The sequence below is a fragment of the Apis mellifera genome, linkage group LG3 (genome assembly GCF_003254395.2).
Source record: "Apis mellifera strain DH4 linkage group LG3, Amel_HAv3.1, whole genome shotgun sequence".
NCBI classification, from domain to species: Eukaryota; Metazoa; Arthropoda; class Insecta; order Hymenoptera; family Apidae; genus Apis; species Apis mellifera.
Window position 1 is genome coordinate 8,273,025 of NC_037640.1, and position 18,823 is coordinate 8,291,847.

The 18,823-nt window shown below is 26.2% G+C and overlaps 4 protein-coding genes and 1 long non-coding RNA gene across 14 annotated transcripts in view; 3 read left to right on the forward strand and 2 right to left on the reverse strand.

The window, feature by feature from the left end:
* Positions 1-78: 78 nt before the first annotated feature.
* LOC409965 (cyclin-dependent kinase 12) lies at positions 79-11,420 on the reverse strand. Of its 8 annotated transcripts, none has more exons than XR_001702404.2 (13): positions 11,071-11,420; positions 9,048-10,371; positions 7,828-8,954; positions 7,311-7,738; positions 7,060-7,256; positions 6,789-6,993; positions 6,444-6,712; positions 6,033-6,206; positions 1,912-2,296; positions 1,654-1,774; positions 1,400-1,582; positions 1,180-1,299; positions 79-316 (listed from the first exon to the last, which is right to left on the reverse strand). XR_001702404.2 is itself a non-coding variant. In XM_006563959.3 (13 exons), the coding sequence occupies exons 2-12, from the start codon at positions 10,361-10,363 to the stop codon at positions 1,200-1,202; spliced, it is 4,440 nt and encodes a 1,479-aa protein (XP_006564022.2). In that variant the 5' UTR covers positions 10,364-10,371; positions 11,071-11,420; the 3' UTR covers positions 79-316; positions 1,180-1,199. The 8 variants fall into 8 exon arrangements, 5 of the variants coding, with proteins under 5 accessions (XP_006564022.2, XP_016766749.2, XP_026295518.1 ...); XM_006563959.3 differs by having other exon boundaries at positions 1,180-1,234; XR_001702403.2 differs by having other exon boundaries at positions 1,180-1,582.
* A 514-nt stretch (positions 11,421-11,934) lies between these two features.
* Positions 11,935-13,016, forward strand: LOC102656442 (splicing factor 3B subunit 5). 2 transcript variants are annotated; one of them, XR_003304393.1, is made up of 3 exons: positions 11,980-12,400; positions 12,545-12,783; positions 12,936-13,016. XR_003304393.1 is itself a non-coding variant. In XM_026439734.1 (2 exons), exon 2 carries the CDS (start codon positions 12,116-12,118, stop codon positions 12,371-12,373), a length of 258 nt encoding a protein of 85 aa, XP_026295519.1. In that variant the 5' UTR covers positions 11,935-12,030; positions 12,107-12,115; the 3' UTR covers positions 12,374-12,401. The 2 variants fall into 2 exon arrangements, 1 of the variants encoding a protein (XP_026295519.1); XM_026439734.1 differs by lacking the exons at positions 12,545-12,783; positions 12,936-13,016 and having other exon boundaries at positions 11,935-12,030; positions 12,107-12,401.
* On the forward strand, positions 12,642-14,648 carry LOC413889 (cytoplasmic tRNA 2-thiolation protein 1). The gene is made up of 6 exons (XM_006563965.3): positions 12,642-12,783; positions 12,936-13,167; positions 13,241-13,359; positions 13,421-13,609; positions 13,758-13,962; positions 14,057-14,648. Exons 1-6 carry the CDS (start codon positions 12,736-12,738, stop codon positions 14,293-14,295), a joined length of 1,032 nt encoding a protein of 343 aa, XP_006564028.1. The 5' UTR covers positions 12,642-12,735; the 3' UTR covers positions 14,296-14,648.
* On the reverse strand, positions 14,428-16,237 carry LOC409295 (mitochondrial E3 ubiquitin protein ligase 1). The gene is made up of 5 exons (XM_392813.7): positions 15,909-16,237; positions 15,488-15,693; positions 15,198-15,382; positions 14,927-15,125; positions 14,428-14,869 (listed from the first exon to the last, which is right to left on the reverse strand). Exons 1-5 carry the CDS (start codon positions 16,011-16,013, stop codon positions 14,542-14,544), a joined length of 1,023 nt encoding a protein of 340 aa, XP_392813.2. The 5' UTR covers positions 16,014-16,237; the 3' UTR covers positions 14,428-14,541.
* The window catches only part of LOC113218658, a 30,339-nt gene continuing 27,128 nt past the window's right edge, over positions 15,613-18,823 (forward strand). Inside the window, exon 1 of one of the 2 annotated variants that reach the window (XR_003304395.1) lies at positions 15,613-15,718. This is a non-coding gene — a long non-coding RNA (uncharacterized LOC113218658). The remainder of the gene's footprint in view (positions 15,719-18,823) is intronic. The other variant, XR_003304399.1, reaches the window with a different exon arrangement.

Here is an 18,823-nt window from a genome sequence, read left to right on the forward strand (position 1 = left end):
TTTTTAGAACAACTCAATACCCTGCCCCTTTTCTCACTTTTTGTTAATTAATTCGTTGTTTTTTTTTTATTATGTATATTATTATCACACCGAGTATAGAATCGAATAAATTCAACAAAACAAATAATTTATTATTCATTCCCACAATGTCATACTGCTGATCACTTCACTGAATAATCTACAGCGTGTCGATAGTTTCTTTTTAAATCGCAGCACAAATCGCCATGATATGGTCACACATTGTATACAGCTTGCCGGTATAGAAGCACACTTCCTAACCTCATTTTCGCAGTGTTTTTCTTGGAATCACTTCAATCTGAAACGTTCGTGAAACTTGTGTTAATTTTTTTTTATCCTGTTTTTATTACGTTCAAAAATAATTTGAGCTTCGAAAGCTATAATTTTATTCTTTTGTAGAAAAAAACATTTTACATAATTTCGTAAGTATATCTAACCAAATAAAAATGATTTATCCATAATATCGTTAATTTGTAAATATGTATTTATATCAAAATATATTAAAAATTAGTTTCTGCTCTTTCTAGTTTACCTGTCCTAAAAAAAACCTACTATCGTGTACTTTTATCTCTTTATTATATCTCGACATTATGTACATTACACATCCCGTAAATATTTCTATATTAAATAAGGATTTAACATCGTATATAAAAAAAGGCTTATGCAGCAAATAAACATTTCGAACGTATCCAATTTTAATTTTTTAAAATACCTTCATTCTCCTTTTTTTCTTTCTTTGTTTTTGTTTTTTTTGTTTTTTGTTTTTTTTTTCCTTGACGAATTCATTCCATATAACAAAATATGACCTAACATAAATTATTATGTAATAAACGCTATATATTTTAAAAACAAATTATTTTTTTTTGTTTCAAAAAAGATAAAAGTATCTTTATACATAAATCAAATACGTTGTTTGAATTTTTCATGTATGCACATAAATTAAATGTTTTTTATATAAAAAAGAAATTTATGTATGAAGAAATGATAAAATGATAAATATTAATTTAATATAAACTTTAAAGCTCTTATTTCATATGTCGCATAAGTGTGCACTATAAAGAGCATATTATTATTATTAAAGATACAAGTACTATATTAAGTAACTGTCACGTATTAATAATACATCCATTATATACAAGTATACACCGAATGTGCACTTACAGTTATGAACAGAGAGTAGTCTATAAACAACTTGGATGCAGTTGTACTTCCATGCCTAGTTAATTTAAAAAATAGCAATTTAGACCTTTTCCAACTTTATACAGAACATAGTTTAGAACGCTGTAAAGAGTTATATATACAAATCATTATGAGCTGAATGCTGATTGAGAGGAAGTTGAGGGTAGGGAAAGGTTCTGTGTTAGGTTGGATATTGGTTTACCTGGGGGTCGGGTGATAACAGGGGAAGGATTGCAAGTTTCCAAACCATAGCGCGACATGAGCGCTAATAATGCACTGCGAACACCAGCTGTTGCCACTTGTGACCATCTTCCAGAACTCATTGCATCATCACCAGCATAAACTGCATGTGCATCAAAGTTTCCTGACTGTGCTGCATTTGTATCTAAAAAATAAAATAAAAAAATAACATATTACAAATATAAAAAAAAAGATGCGCATATCTAATAAACTCACCTAAAAGTGGTGGATTTAATACAGGAAGCTGAGATTCTATTAGTCCACTTGATCTTGAATTTGCAGCAAGTCGAAGTTCAGCATGTAGTTCTCCTAATAATTGTACTACTTTTGGATCACTCTGTAATTTGAATTATAATAATTATAATTAATAATTATAGAAATATAATAATTTTGTATTCTATATAATATTCCATATAAAATTTTAAAAATGAAATATTTGAAAATATATTTCATCATTAATTGAAATATACTCACCTCATTATCTGATCGAAGCGACATAAGATCTTCAACACGAATTGGTTTTCCTTGATTTAATGCATTTGTGAGTAAACTTAATCTTCGAACAAGACTATCTTCCGTGTATAATTCTGACATATGAGAGCTAGTATCTCCCTTGGGCCGTGGTGTAACAGGTGGTGGACTAACATAAAAGTATGATGGTGATGAGACCATATAAGGTCTAGTATCTCCCTTGGGTCGTGGTGTAACAGGTGGAGGACTAGTGTAATAATATGATGGTGATGAGACCATATAAGGTCTGCTTTGGTTGAACAAATTATCTCCTCCATAGTGGGATTCCGTACCGAGACGATTTGGATGAGAATTGTAACCTGCTTCCATTTTTAAACGTTTGGAAGATCTGAAATCAAGTCAAAGACATATTATAATAATTATAATATAAAATAAAAATCAAATATTTTAATAAATATATCTATTTATCAAAATGTTATATTAAAACAAACTTGTTGAATATAACATATATATATTTTTTATATTAAAAACAAATAAACAAATTAACGAATATATATTTAATAACAAATTTCTAATATTATAAAATTATAAAATATCTTCTATAATAATTTATACTATATAAAAATGAAATAAATGTTTCTTAAAATTGAGAACATATTAATATATTAAATATATTAATGATATTAATATATTTAAGAGAAAATAATATTAATAAAACAATAAATAAAAACTCATATAAATATTATTAAAATGGACAATGATACATGAATATCTTATAGTAACACTTGTTTCATAATTAATAGAAATCATGCAAAAGACGTTTCATGAACGTGCATATTGAATAAAAGCAAAACTAATGAATCAATATTTCATATAGATATACATGCAATTTAATAAGCACAGCATCAACTTTATTTATATTCTGTAAATTTTATTTTTCACAATTTATTATATATTTATTATTTATATTCGTATGTGAAGAAAAATAACAAAATAATTCTATAAAAGATCATTAATATAAGGATTGAAATTTGATTGTTCAATTCTCATTGCATCCTCAACCTTCTTGCATGAGAATATTAAGCTTTTTTATTTTAGTTATAAGCCCAAGCGCATATGTTATATGATACATAAAACCATGTCTTATGTGAATTAATAAACTGGACACCCTGGGTATAAACATACATTATACAAATTTGGAGAATATTTATTACCTATTTATATTCTTATAAGTGCTATAAAATTTGCCCTTTATCATTCAGCCACAATAACATTACTTCCTGAAACATAATTGTTTGTCTTGTTAGATATTTTGCCAATTTGTATTTATTTATAATTATTTGTTATATTTATATTGTTTAAATATTATGTTGTTTCCTACAAATTCCACAATATAATTTATCATCAATAATATAATATGAATATACTAAGTTATATATAATATCTATATCATGTACAGCATTATTATGATTTAATAGAAATATATGTAATCAAATGCATATGTTATGTATATATTTACATTGTATAGTAAAATAATTGGTTATGTATCAAAATATTTATATATTTATTTATATATTCTACATTCTATTTACATATCTTTATATATATTATTCTTGTATTTTGTTATAAATTATATAGTAATTATATATATAATATGAAAAAAAAAATATTAATATTTAAGAAATTGTAACATAAATTTGATCATATAATTAATGTTGAAACATTTAAATATCATTAATAATACAAAATTGTGTTATAATGTCAGAATATATTAGCTATTAATCTAATAAAAATGGTGATTATAAACATATGTATAACAAGAAATTAAATTATTATACAATAATTTTATATCTTTGATTATTATGATTGGTATATTACTTACTACAGAACTTTTTATATTATTTTGTATTTTTATTTAGAAAGCATCATCTTTTTAATTCTTACAATTGTTTTAAATAAAATAGCTAAAAGTAAAAAAATATATTTAATTTATAATTATTTATACAAGAAAATTATTTTACATATTGTTATATCAAGTATTTAGTATTTATTTAAGTTTATTAAATTTATAAACATTTATTTTATTCTATTATTTTAAAAGTACTTTGTATGTTATTATTAATTATTAATTGATAAAAATTATATAAAACTTATAATGAAATATTTTTTATTTGAAAATGAATTGCATGAATCTTTGGATTTTTCTATTATCATATAATGCTGTTCAACATTTATGGAGAAGTAAAATTCTTTATTTTATTTTATCTTTATGTGAATAATTAAGATATAATTAAAATAAAGACATTAAACTAACAAATGTATTAAATATCTATGCGAACTTATTGTGGAATAAGTAGAAAAATAACATGTACTATGCATATCATTGAAAGAGTACATAATCATGTATATTGATATTATCATTCATTCCCAAGGTCCCAGTGTTTACTATCAGATATAACTTTTATAAAGGATTATGGTTACTTAATTTATAAATAAAGATATAGAAACATTGAAAGGGACTAAACAAATTAAATGATAAAATATTTTAATAACATTAGAAATTCATTGTCCATGAAAATGTTAGGCAAATGCCTATGGACATATAGTAAATATTTTATATTACAGTAAATCAATAATATTTTACATTGTGACGATAATACATCAGGTTGTTCTAAACTCTGAATTTCATTATAAGAATGGCATTAATACAAAATACATGCAAAAACATGAAAATAGTTAACAAATATTAAAAATTGCCATTCGTATATTGAAACTTATGATAACTATCTACAATACAGAATAATTCTAACACAGTTAAGAAAATATGATCAATTAAAATATTCCTAATCTATAGATGTGAATGTTCAAATAAATTGAATTAACATAAATAAAATGAAATGTCGATGACGAAGGCCGTGATGTTAATATTTCACGTAATACATTCACATTTTAGTTTTGGCTCCTTGTATTCCATTGTCTTCAATCTTCCAACTTCTTCTTAGTGTCCATTTACATTCCATTAGACCTATTTACACTCCAAGACTTTATAAATATTATAAAGATCATTTATTTGCGCTCATATCCTGTGCTCATTCATTTTATATATCGTTCCATGCGTTTGTAGATGTTTTAATCCAAGTTTAATATGAAAATTAACATACGAAATTTCATTAAATCCCGATTTTTTTTATTTACAATCATATACCTATTATATTTTTCTTTTTTTTTAAACATTATTTGAAAATGAATGTTTTATATCACTGATACAATCATAGATATTAATAATTATATGCATATACATTAAATTATGTAAATGCATATGTTTAACTGCAATAGAAAATTGTACATATATGCATTTTTCTTTTCACAAACATATCATAATATATGCATATGTATGTTCACATTGATCAATAAATATGTACATATATGTAATATGTATCTACTTATTAGTCATAATATTATCAGATATAGAAAATATCTCATAATTTTAAAGCTCACATAGTTTTCAAGAACATCCAATTAAATTGAATCACAAACACATTACAAGTCAGAATACGTATTTTCCTTTTACATAAATGCTAATATTCTTTAAATCAAGTAATATTTGATATCACTTCAAAAGAACTAAGATAATGTAATATTATGATAATATTTTTTTCTACTTATTGAAACATATTATTATAATCATTATTATAATTATATCGCTATAAATTTTGTATTTCTTCCAAATACATGCATTCAAAATATTTTCATGTATTTGAAAAATGAAGTATTAAAAAGTAATCTCTGTAGTAAACCCATGAAAAGAACGTTGTTGTACATTTTCGTGTGTCTATATTCCATTGTTCTGCATTATAGCCATCGTCGTTTGAACGACTGTGAACTAAAATTAACTTATTTTATCCATTATTGAAAGTCACATGCAAACGGACGATGAAAATAAGATACTACAACAATTATGTTTTCATTCTTTAAATAAGATTTCTAACAACGCATTTTGCTAAGAAAATAAATGCCAAGCACAACTGCAGTACACAGCCATCTACGTGTGTAAGCAATTAGTATCTGGTCAGTATTGAATCGCGTCCCAGTTTGTGCGAATATGTCTCTCTACGACTACTCACCCCCCGACATCAGATAGATCTTCAATAGCCTTATGAGGACCTCCTTTATTTGGAAGTGGAAGAAGAGGCATCTTTCCAGCGGAGCTTTCTTGTTGATCTCGTAATTGATGTCTTCGTTTCTTACTCCAAAGCTCATGACAGTCTTGCCAAGTTGGAAGTTGAGGCGCAGGCATTCTAATTTTTTAAAAAATATACATTTTAATAACAGAAAATAGCTAAAACTTTTTAGAAAAATAGTAAAGAATAGTAATAATAATTCCTGTAATTTTAATATCTTTTTCAATTATATTTCTATATAAATATTATTATTGAAAATTATCTTAGTTTTATTTTTTTTCGCATTTCTATATTAAATATAATAACATAAATAATATTGTTTTTGTAAATATATTCAAATACAATAAAACATACTGCTCAGGTTGAACATTTTTCAGCCAAGCACTTTTAAGCGCATCAGCAGCAGTTATTCGTTTTTCTGGATCTAATTCCAACATTTTATCTAAAAGATCCAAAGCTGGTGCTGGCATAAATGAAAAATCTTCTCGTAAACGTCTTCTATGTGACTTTTTTGGTTTTAAGGTACGCCATAATGGCAGTTTTATCACAGAAGGCCAAACAGCAGGAGTTGGAGTTCCACAGACTCTGGAAATCATCTCCAATTGCATCATTTCTACATTTGCCTAATAAAAATAACAATAATTTATTATTTTCTTTTTTTTTTTTTGACGAAAATAAAGTTTGTTATAATTTTCTTACATGAAATAGCGGTTTTTTAGAAAATAATTCTCCTAGAATACAACCACAACTCCATACATCTATTGCAGGACCATAACGTTCTTCACCTAACAATAATTCGGGTGGTCTATACCATAAAGTAATCACTTTATTTGTATAAGGTCGCTGTCTATCTTCAGCATTATAAAGTCTCGCAAGTCCAAAGTCAGCTAATTTAACTTCCCCTCTATGAAAATTATAATCAAATTATAGAAATACCATTTTTTCTTCATTAATTATATATTTTACATACTTGTTATTCATCAGTATGTTAGAACATTTGATGTCTCTGTGTAAAAAGTTTTTACTGTGGCAGTAATTTAATCCATCTAATAACTGTTTCATAATGCTCGCATTGTTCATTTCATTAAAATCGACCATTCCAGATTCTAAAAGACCCATTAAATCGTGATCCATGTATTCAAATACAAGATAGAATGAGCCCTTGTCCTATAAAATCATAACGTATAATATCACTTTTTATATCATATATTTTAATATTACCTTTCTGAAATCCAATACATCTTGTTTATCCGTAACTATTTCTCTTAAGTTCACAATATTTTTATGATTAAGTTGACGTAAGATTTTAATTTCTCGTACTGCTGTAACAGGGAATCCCTCTTTTTCGTTTTCTAGACGAACTTTCTTCAATGCAACAAGTACACCAGCTCGTTTGTCTCGAGCTTTATAAACTTGTCCATAAGTACCCTCTCCTATTTGAGTTATAAATTCAAATACATCAACAGAACGTTCTCCCCAATCTTTACCGCTCGAAGTTGACATAGGAGTATGACAATTTCTAGAACCTCTACGCTTTAAAATTTTTGGTCTTTTTAATTTCGGTTTTGGTGGGACATGTTCAACTTTCGTACGAGGTGGTGTTGCATTTGGATCATCTTCCCCACTTAAATCTTCCGATCCAGGAACAACTATATTAAATTATAATAGAAGAGATATTATTCAATGATAAAATATTAATTAAAGATAATAAAATTATATTATTATATCACAAATTTACCTGGTGGCATAGGTAAGTCTTTAATACTCTTCTTCTGTGGTGGTTTTGGAGTTGAAGCTGGGAATTTCATTTGTGCCTTACTAGGGGGACTTGGAGATCGACTTGGTGGTGAGTCTATACTTTCTAAATCATTTTGATTAATTCCAGGTGGTAGTGGTAATCGTGATAAACTTTTAGTTTTAAATGCCACAATAGGAGGTTTAGGAGGATCTACTGATTTAAGAGGAACTAAATTGTTAGGAGGATTAAATTTAGACATAGCTGTATTTGGTGCTGGAACTGGTATAGGTATGGGTGGTGGTGGAACAGATAAATTAGGCAGAACAGGTACTGGTACAGGAATAGGCACTGGCATAGATACTAAACCTGCTGCATTTGCAGTCTCAGATTGTGGTAATGGTGGTGCTTGCAAATTTGTAACAGCTGGAAAACTTGGACTGCTTGTAACAGTCACTGGACAAACATTTGTAGTTGTAGGCGAAGTATATACAATCATTGGAGGATGCTGATTAGCTCCATGTATTACACTTGGTGCATTAACGGTTTGTGTAATTGGTAATGGTGGAGTTTTTCCTGCTATTCCATTATCATCCGACATTGGAACAGGAATATCTACAAGATCAACAGGTTTCATATTTTCACTTGTTGTCTTTAATTGTTCTTTATGATTTATATATTTGTCTTTATTGTCAGTGGAAGGTTTATTTTCGGAAGATGCATTACTAGCATCTTTCTCGTCAGTGCCTTCTATTATTTGAACTTCATCTTGAGTAACAGCCTTTTCCTTAGCTGCTTGTAATTTTTTATATGCTAATTCTCTCATATTTCTATCTTTTACAAGTTCAGCAAATAAACTAGTTTCACTAATCTTTGCTTGTACTCGAAGATTTCTTGCTGTAATACTTGAAGGACTTCTTGCTCTGGATCTATGAGGAGAAGGAGAAGGTATTCTCGAAGGACGTGGACTCTTTGATTTGTGTTTTCTTGTTGATTTATGTGATTTGCTAGGAGAACGAGATTTTTTCGGAGTACGACTTCTTCTTCGTGAACGTGATCTAGATCGTGATTGTACTTTTCGCCATCGTCCGGGACTTCGCGAACGTGAACGAGAAAGAGGTAAATGCAATCTAAAAAAAAAAAAATTAATTTTATTTTTGAAAAAAAAAAAATATATAATTTTAAATTATTATATCATATAATATAATATAATCGTATAATACCTGCTTCCAGTAGGACTTCTAGTTGATCTCGATTTCCTTTTATCTCTTCTATCTTTTTCATGATGTCTATGTCGTCGTTCAGATTCTTCTCGTCGTCTACGTTTACTCGAAGACGGAGAACTAACAGGATCTCTACGACGATGACTTACAGGACTCGGACTAAATTCTCTCCGTCTTGTAGAAGGACTAGGACTGTGCCTGAGTCTATGCACCATTGGACTTGGACTGAAATCTCTTCTTCTCGTTAGGCTATGGTCCCTTCGACGTGATGGTGGGCTTGGACTATGAGGTCTCCTACGACTTGAGCTAATAGTGGGCCCTGGACTAATACTACTACGTCGTGTATGAATACTAGGACTATGCTTCTGTCTTTCAGGAGTATGTTTCATTGTGGACAAACTTGCTTTACTGTTTTCTGGTGTTGTTGTTCTTGGAGGTAATAAAGGAGTATGGGGAGATTCAGTTGGTCTTGGAGGAAGTGGTGGAGGAGTTACATTTCGAGGTTGTCTTGTTATTTCAAGTTCTACATCACTTAAACACCTTTGTTCTTGAGGTGTAGCAGGGGATATTGGCGAAGTACTGTCTTTTAATGGTAAAGGTGGTGATTCTGACCAATTTCCAACTGGTTTTTCATGTTCTGGACTTATAATAATTTCATCGGTAATACGATGTGGACTTAAACTACGAGAATGTCTTTTAGACTTTCGTTTTTTCTTTTTTCCAGAACTAGATGAAGGACTGATGCTTCTTTTCTTTTTCTTTTCTCGTTTATGCTTTTTTTCTTTTCTTCTTGCATATCGTCTAGACTCTTCTTCATATTCAGGTGTTCCACCATGCATTGTTGAAGGTTGTTGCTCATTTGGTGAATAATGTCTGTTAGAATGCCTATGTTGAACTGGTGGAGATGGTGAAAGACTAATAGGAGATGCTCCAAGAGCACGTACTGGGCTTCCTCCATAATAACGTCTTTGTAAAACTGGTTCAGGTACTTCTCCATCTGTATAGCTATTACCTCTACTATCTTCTGACTGAATTTCACCAGCTTCTGGTTCAGATAAATCTTCACTACTCACATCTGAATATTCAACCAAAGGTTTAACAATGGAAGAAGCAACAGTTGGCACATTCTCTATGGATTTATCTCTTGATCTCTTCTTTTTCTTTTTTCCAGAACTTTTATTTTTTCCATGCCTTCTGTGTTTTTTATCAGATGCTTCAAAACCGTGTCGATTTATATCACTGCTAGTACTTCCTCTTCTACGTGATCGAAATCTTCCATTACGTTCAGCTCTTTCAATATCACGGCCGCTAGGCATGTCACCTACTAAAAATGTAAAAATATTGATATGTAAATAGATAATATTTTTACTTATCATTTGACTATTTAAATAATTCTTTTTATAAAAATAAATATATAAATTCAAATATAATAAAATATATAAAAATGTTTTAAATTTGAGAATTTTTATTAAATTTCTTATAAAAATATTGAATATAAAACAAAAAATAATTATATTTTTTTATATTTAATTTTCAAGTCAAATAAAAAATTTAATTTTGATATATAAATAAAAAAAATACTTTAAATACTTACTTTAATATTAATTTATAATATAGAAATTTGAAAATTATATTATTTCTATTCTCAATACTTTCAACTGAATATGAATATTATACACGTACATATGATAATACGTGTATGAGAAAGCACACGAACATGCACATGCATAGATTAGTCGACGTAACAGTATTTTCGAATATCAAAATTCTACAATGTATTTAATAGGAAATGGTAAATTTTAATAAATTATCTTATTTTTAAAATAAAAATAAAAATCTACCAAATATAAACTTATGACTCGTTCGTTCAAAGAATATTTTGTTAAATAGAATTTTTTGGCCGAGTTAGCATAGCCGCCATTGTTAACGACTGGGTGGCAAGGGAGTTGCCCACTTTTCATAAAAGAAAATTAGTTATCATTTTTTATAGAATTATAAGTTAATGAATAATATCAGTACTCACGTGCAATATAAATCTTGTGATATCACGCTAAATGTTGAGTTTCTTCGCATCGAGCTGGTCCAACGTAGCGATGGATGTAATGGTTACGTTCGTTGCTCAGTAAACAGTTTTAACACATATTTCGTAGGCCACGAGTAAAATTTGATAAAGATTAATAGCTATCGTAACAATTAAATGTTCAGGCAATCATATTTTTATAGTTTTACTAGCCGATGCATCATATCTCATGAATTTTCTTTGGATTGTATTTGGCTTTCTCATAAAGGTAGCTCAAGTAAGTAGAAGCCATTAACCATTAGCACGTCATTATTGTCTGACGTAACAAGCGATAAGTGCTGCACTCTTGCGACTAAACATGAAGTAGATAAAAATGCGGATAATCTTCAATATTATTATACTTGATACAATTGGCTGAACTAAATTTATTTGCTTATGCTTATATATAAATATAAATGTATTCATTATTAAATTTTTATATGAAAATAGCAAATATAAATAAAATATATATTTTTATATATTTTAAAGATTTTAAATATTTTCAAATTATAAAATTTTAAATTCAAATATTTTGCTATATATTTTATATATATATATGTATATATATATATGTACATGAAATTAATATTACATTTTTATTACTGTTTATCTATTGTTATATAAATAATATAATATAATATTTATGAGCATTATAATCATAAAATATAAAATATTTATTTTTTATATATTTTAAATACATATTAATAAAATAAAATATTTTTTGAATATAATTTTATTTTACTAATTTTACAATTATATTAATTAATTTATTAAAATTTGTTAAATACATGAAAGATCAGCATTATGTACATAATCGACAAGGACGCTCTCTATTGTAAAAGATATATGACACACACACATATATATATATATATATTTGAAATAAATTTTTGACTTCTGGTTGATAGTTACTATTACAAAAAGGTATTAAGCATCAAAGGATAAGTTTAAATAAAAATAAATTCATATTTTTATTGAAATTTAACTTTTATCATTAAAGAATTAGGATATGGGTGAACGATATAATATTCATAGTCAGTTAGAACATTTGCAATCGAAGTATATTGGCACAGGCCATGCAGACACAACTAAATTTGAATGGCTTGTAAATCAACATCGTGATTCTTGCAGTTCTTATATGGGTCATTATGATCTGCTAAATTTTTTCGCTATCGCAGAAAATGAAGCAAAAGCTCGTGTCCGGTTTAATCTCATGGAAAAAATGTTACAACCTTGCGGTCCACCACCTGAAAAACCAGAAGATTAATTAATTCAATGAACAACGTGCTTATTCGTACATATCGTAGAAATAATATGCATCATTGAAAATTTTTAATTATTTTTAAAAAAATTGACAATTTTTTTTATTTCTACATTATATAAATAAAGATTGATTTGATAAAATTATTTGTTGAAGTTATTATTTTTATGTCTGCAGGAAAATAAATTATTTAGTAAAATTAGAATAACCTTTATAAGAATAAATCATAACACGATATATGGACTTTTATTTCAATAAAATAAAAATAAACATTTAATAAAAAATATGTAAATTATAAATTAAATTATCATATAAATTTTATTATATAATATTTGTGATATAAAAGAAGCGGTGCAAAATTCAACAAAATGCCTATTCCATGTTCAAGAAAGTGCGGAAAAGATGCTATTCTTAAAGTAAGTTATAAATTTTAAGATCTTAAGATTAATTAAAATTTTAAAATGTTTTATATTTCAAAAAAATATAAAAGAAAAATAATATATGATATAATATATTTTTAATATTTCATAATAAATAATATATAATAAAATAATATCTTTAATTATAGAGACCTAAAACTGGTCATGCCTTGTGTAAAGAATGTTTTTTCTTTGCATTTGAAAGTGAAATTCATAATACAATTGTACAGGGCAAATTATTCAAATCTGGTGATAAAGTTGCTATTGGAGCATCAGGAGGAAAAGATTCTACAGTACTTGCATATGTTTTAAAAACTTTAAATAATAAATATCAATATGGAATTGATCTTTTTCTTTTATCTATTGATGAAGGAATAACTGGTACTATATAATATATTATATTATAATTCAAATATTTCAGAATCTTTTTTTTATGAAATCTATATTATTCTAGGATATAGGGATGATAGCTTAAAAACTGTTCAACAGAATAAAAATGACTATGGACTTCCATTAAAAATACTATCCTATAAAGAATTATATGGATGGACAATGGATGAAATTGTAGCAGAAGTATATATAATAATTTTATATTAAATTTACTTATGGATCTTTAATATTTATTTCATTTTAGATTGGCAAAAAAAATAATTGTACATTCTGTGGTGTATTTCGAAGACAAGCATTAGATCGAGGTGCAGCCCTTTTAGGAGTAGATTGTATTGCAACAGGTCATAATGCTGATGACATTGCAGAAACAGTTTTAATGAATATCTTAAGAGGTGATATAGCAAGATTACAAAGATGTACTTCAGTTATTACTGTAAGTTTAGTTTTTTTCAATATATTGTTTTCATAAAAAAAAAAAAATATTTTATATATCTAACCTTTAGTATATACATATATTATTTTAATATTTTAATATTATAATTATGTTAATATAATAATTAATATTTTTCCTTATAATATAGGCAGGGGCAGATTGTATAAGACGATGTAAACCTCTTAAATATGCATATGAAAAAGAAATTGTTATGTATGCTTATTTTAAACAATTAGTATACTTTTCAACAGAATGTATATTTGCACCAAATGCATACAGAGGACATGCAAGAACATTTCTCAAAGATTTAGAGAAAGTTAGACCTTCTTCTATATTAGATATTATTCATTCTGGTAAAAAATAATTTTTATATATTTTTATAAATATATATTATTATATATTATTTCATAATTATGTAATATGTGATCAATATATATTCTTTTGTAGGAGAAACATTACAAATAAAAGAAAATATCAAATTGCCGGAACGAAGAAATTGTTCTCGTTGCGGATTTGTATCTAGCCAAGAAATTTGTAAAGCTTGTATAATGTTAGAAGGCTTAAATAGAGGACTTCCAAAACTTGGTATTGGAAAATCTACCAAAGTTAAAAAAGTAATAGATTCTGTTGCAAATAATAAATCTGAAAATAATGATAAAATTAAACTAAAAAGTTTAGAATTTTGATTTCTTATGTATTCAAATATAATTGTATGTATAAAAATCATGTTTTTATTAATTTGTAGATAATTTCAATTAAAATCGCATTGCTTTTAACCATTTTTAATGATTATTTTATTGTTCAAAAGAACATTTCAGTTTTTCATTAATGTTTTTAGTTATTTCATATTTATTTATTTATTTTTACAACCTCAGAAACAATAATTTTTATAAAGTAATAAGGAGTAATTAAAAAAAAGAATCTTTATGATGTTAGATAATATATGCTGCAGCTTTTTGTGAAATTGGTGCTCTGCAAACTGGACAATCACTAGTAATATCTTCAGAACAGTCTTCGCATAAACAGACATGTCCACAAGGAAGAAGAATAATCTCACGAGGATTTGTGCGACAAACAACGCACAATTGATCTTCCCTGAGATCAGTATCTCTTACTCTTTGTCGTCTTTCTTTCCGAGATTCAGCTAGAGATTGTCTTAGTTCTTCTGCTAATCTTTGTTCTGTTCTATCTTTCCAATAACGTCGAAGAACTATTCCACCAATCAACATTCCAATCGCACCAAACATCAAACATAGTAATCTAAATCATAAAATATTATTTCAGAATTATATATATAGATTATATAAAATAACTAACCTGTATGTTCGTCTACGTTCATCCAATTTTCGGAGTAAGGAACTAATTGACATGCTTGTTAAGTAAAATGGTGTACCATCCAATGGAGGTTGTAATGTAAGAGTTTTAGAATTTGTTCTTGCTAATTCACCTATACCTGTAATAACTGCACCTTCACGAAGTAATTCTTCTGTGGATTGTAAACCACGTTGACGCACACCTAAAATTAATGATAGATTATAATTTTTATAAACACCATATCAAAATAAAATTTAAAATAGTTATTTCTTGCCTGTAAAAAAGCCCCATAAATGATCTGCAAAAGATGGTATAATTGGTTCAAAAGTATTAGATACAACATCCAGATCCAAAATATCTGCTGATAATGGTTCTAATACTTCTATAGAACAACCTCCATGTTGCAAAGAAAATGGAACAGTATTATATACTTTATGAACAGTACGTTCTTGATCTGACCTATATTCAAATAGAAATTTCTTAATATATATATATATATATATTTATAATATATAATTATATATAATTATATGTATTTTAGAAAATATTTTAAAGAAAGATTACCAAAAACCAGCAGTTGTTCTAGCTACAACATGTTCTTTGATTTTAAGTTTTTGTACAACACCAGTTAATTTTTTATTATTGATGCTATTCAATGGCTTTCCTAAGGGTTTCACAATACCCCTAATAGCTATGTAATCTATCTTATTATTAGAACTTTTATCAACCAGCTCTCCCAATTGTGGGCCAATTTCATGAAACTCTGCACCCTGTGAAGAAACTAAACATTTTGAGGTATTTTTAAACATTATATGTGTTTCTATATTTAATTTTAAAATAACATTTAAATAACTACTACTTTAATACGTATTATATATATGTATTTAATATGTATTAATTTTGCGCATAAAAAAAGGTTAGGTACAAGATTACAAATTTAATTGAAAATTATATAAATAAATTTTATAATAATATATAATTTTACCTTGACTGCTGTAATTGCATTTTTGCAATGAAAGTATTGTTTCAAACAAACACCAAAAATTATACTGTCAATTCCAAGCGCTATTACTTCACCTAAATAATCCATGACTAGGTTATGTTTTTAAAGCTCCAAGTTAAAATATTCTCCATTTTTACTATTTTTATCTATTTCTTATCTAGCCCGTATGATTTCATTTTAACAAAATATTTGAAAATTTAAAATATATAATTTTTATTGAATATTTAAAAATAAAGATGTACATATAACAATTGCTGATATAAGAGGCAGTTGCATATATTGTGTTGTCAAGACTGTTGACCACGTGATATAATTGCAATTAAATTTTTACCGCTATGTTGGTGAACATGTATACGTCTTTAAACTGTTTTTTAATATCCGTATACTAAAATTTTATTTTTTCAATTTTTTTTTATATAAATATATATTTGTGATACTTTAAAAATTGAAACAAATTATCAAAAAGGATGCAATCAAATCAGGTATAATTTTCTCATTTAACAAAATGAATTTTCAAATATTATTTTTCTTGATCACATATAGATTTCTTCCTTTCATTCAATTTAAATTTCATTATTACTTTTACACTTTATATATATTCCATTTTATAAATTTATAAAGTTGCATAAAAAAGAACAAATATTGTAAATTATGAGATTTAAAAATAGATAACCTCCGAAGAAGTTATCATTGCCGCTTACATACCGAACGAGATTGAAATCGAAGAGAAAAATTGAAACACGTATAGTATAAATTCGAGAAAAGAAATTTTATTGGTAACATAGAGATGTTTGAATACGTATAAATAGTATGTATAAAAGTATAAAAAATAAATAGCGATGGCATTGCAATTTTGCAAGCCTGAATGAGAGCGAATACATCGTAATGTGTTCCAATCGCTATTCGGAACGCGATTACGAGTTTAATGATAATAACATTACTAATGACAATGATAATAATAATAATTGACATTGTACTTAATCTTATTTTACGATAAATTTCTCAAACATTCTTCCACTCATTCCTACACAAATTCTTTCTCGTTTTTTTATTTGAATAATAATCGATCGATTAAAATTAAATGACAATGATCAATGCGACGACAATTATTGATATACATTATAAATAAAACTAGATTTCGTAATATATTTTTTTATATCACATATATCTTATTTTTTCTTTTCGAGTATTTTTCACATTTTATGTTTAAATTTATAATATTTAATATATCATTTAATATTCTTTTTATCTATAAATCAAAAATATTTTGAATATTATTTTTGTTTTTTTTTTATAACATTAAAAGTATATATCGAAATAAAAAAAAAAAAATAAAATTTTTTCCTCTAAGAATAATATATTTTTTCTTTAAATTAATAATATAAATTCGTACCGAATCATATTCATTTAAAAAGAAAGATGAATTAATCATTTATTTTTCATTCATTAAAATAAATGATGAATTGTTTGAATAAATTGTGTTTACTTAAGCGTAAAGCAATACTATTTATATCGAACACACAGTATTTTTTTTTTCTTTTTTTTTTTTGATGATTTCATTTATGAATTTAAATAATAAATGGGACGTGCTTTTAACACAAAATTTAAGAGTAGTCAAAAAGAAAAAAAAAATGATCATAGTCGCACGAATGTTAAATGTCATATAATATAAGGATCGTTTTTATATCGAGACATTATCGCATTAATGCTTCACAAACTACTTTCGTGATTCTTTTCAGTTAAATTTCTTTTATGGCAGTCAATTCGTAACCTATATATAATCATCTGCAATTGTCGGACTTGGAATGATCGCAATTGACCTCAATATAGTGTAATAATATTAGAGATTATTCGAACTTCTTTGCACATGTGTCTCATTGATAAATCGTTCAGGATACGAGAAGCGTTAGATTCACGCCCTCTTATGCAATATCCAATATATGATCTAAAAAAAGAGTGAATTATTATTGAAAAAAGCGACAAAAGAAATAAAGAATTATATATAATGTCACAAAAAAAAAATAAAGAATATCTATAATTAGCTCTGATTAAAAATACAAAATATACTTGAAACTGAATATTTCAATGAATAATGATAAATTCTTCGCTTTCAGAAAAGACATTCATTCTCTTTGAATTGAAATTACTTAAATAATTATACATAATAAAAAAATATAAAGATTCTCTCAATTGGTTGAGAATTGAACTAAATTTTATAAGTCATAAATTATAAATTATCATTGTTAATAAATTTTTTTGTACGATAATAACAAATTTGATAATAAAAAACGAATGAAGTTTTATAAATAAATCTTACAAATTACAAAATTAATCGTCTTTATTGACGTAAAATTGTAAAAATTATTTGTGCAATCACTGGTCAATTCAATTAATATTATTTTTCAATAGATTATGCAAAAAATCCCTGAATTTTATCGACACTTATTTATTTATTTATTTATTTATTATTATTATTATTATTGTTATTATTATTATTATTACTACTACTACTATTATTACTATTACGACTATTATTACTACTACTATTATTATTATTATTGTTATTGTTGTTGTCGTCGTCGATTTTCTTCTTTTTCTTCTTTTTCTTCTTCTTCTTCTTCTTCTTATTATTATTACTATTATTATATCGTGCTATTTATAAGAATAATTAAATCATATAATTCGATGATTTGGAAATATAAAAAGAAGGGATCAAATGTCTTGATTTAAACCTGATTTAAAATATAAAATGTTTCGAATTATTGATCTTTCAATTATCTCTGGCACGCACGTTAAATACCTGTTTAACTGCATCAATATAGAAGTTCGATAATCAATTTTTTTTTTTGCAATTGCAATTTTGAATTATATATATAAAAATTATATAAGAAAAATCA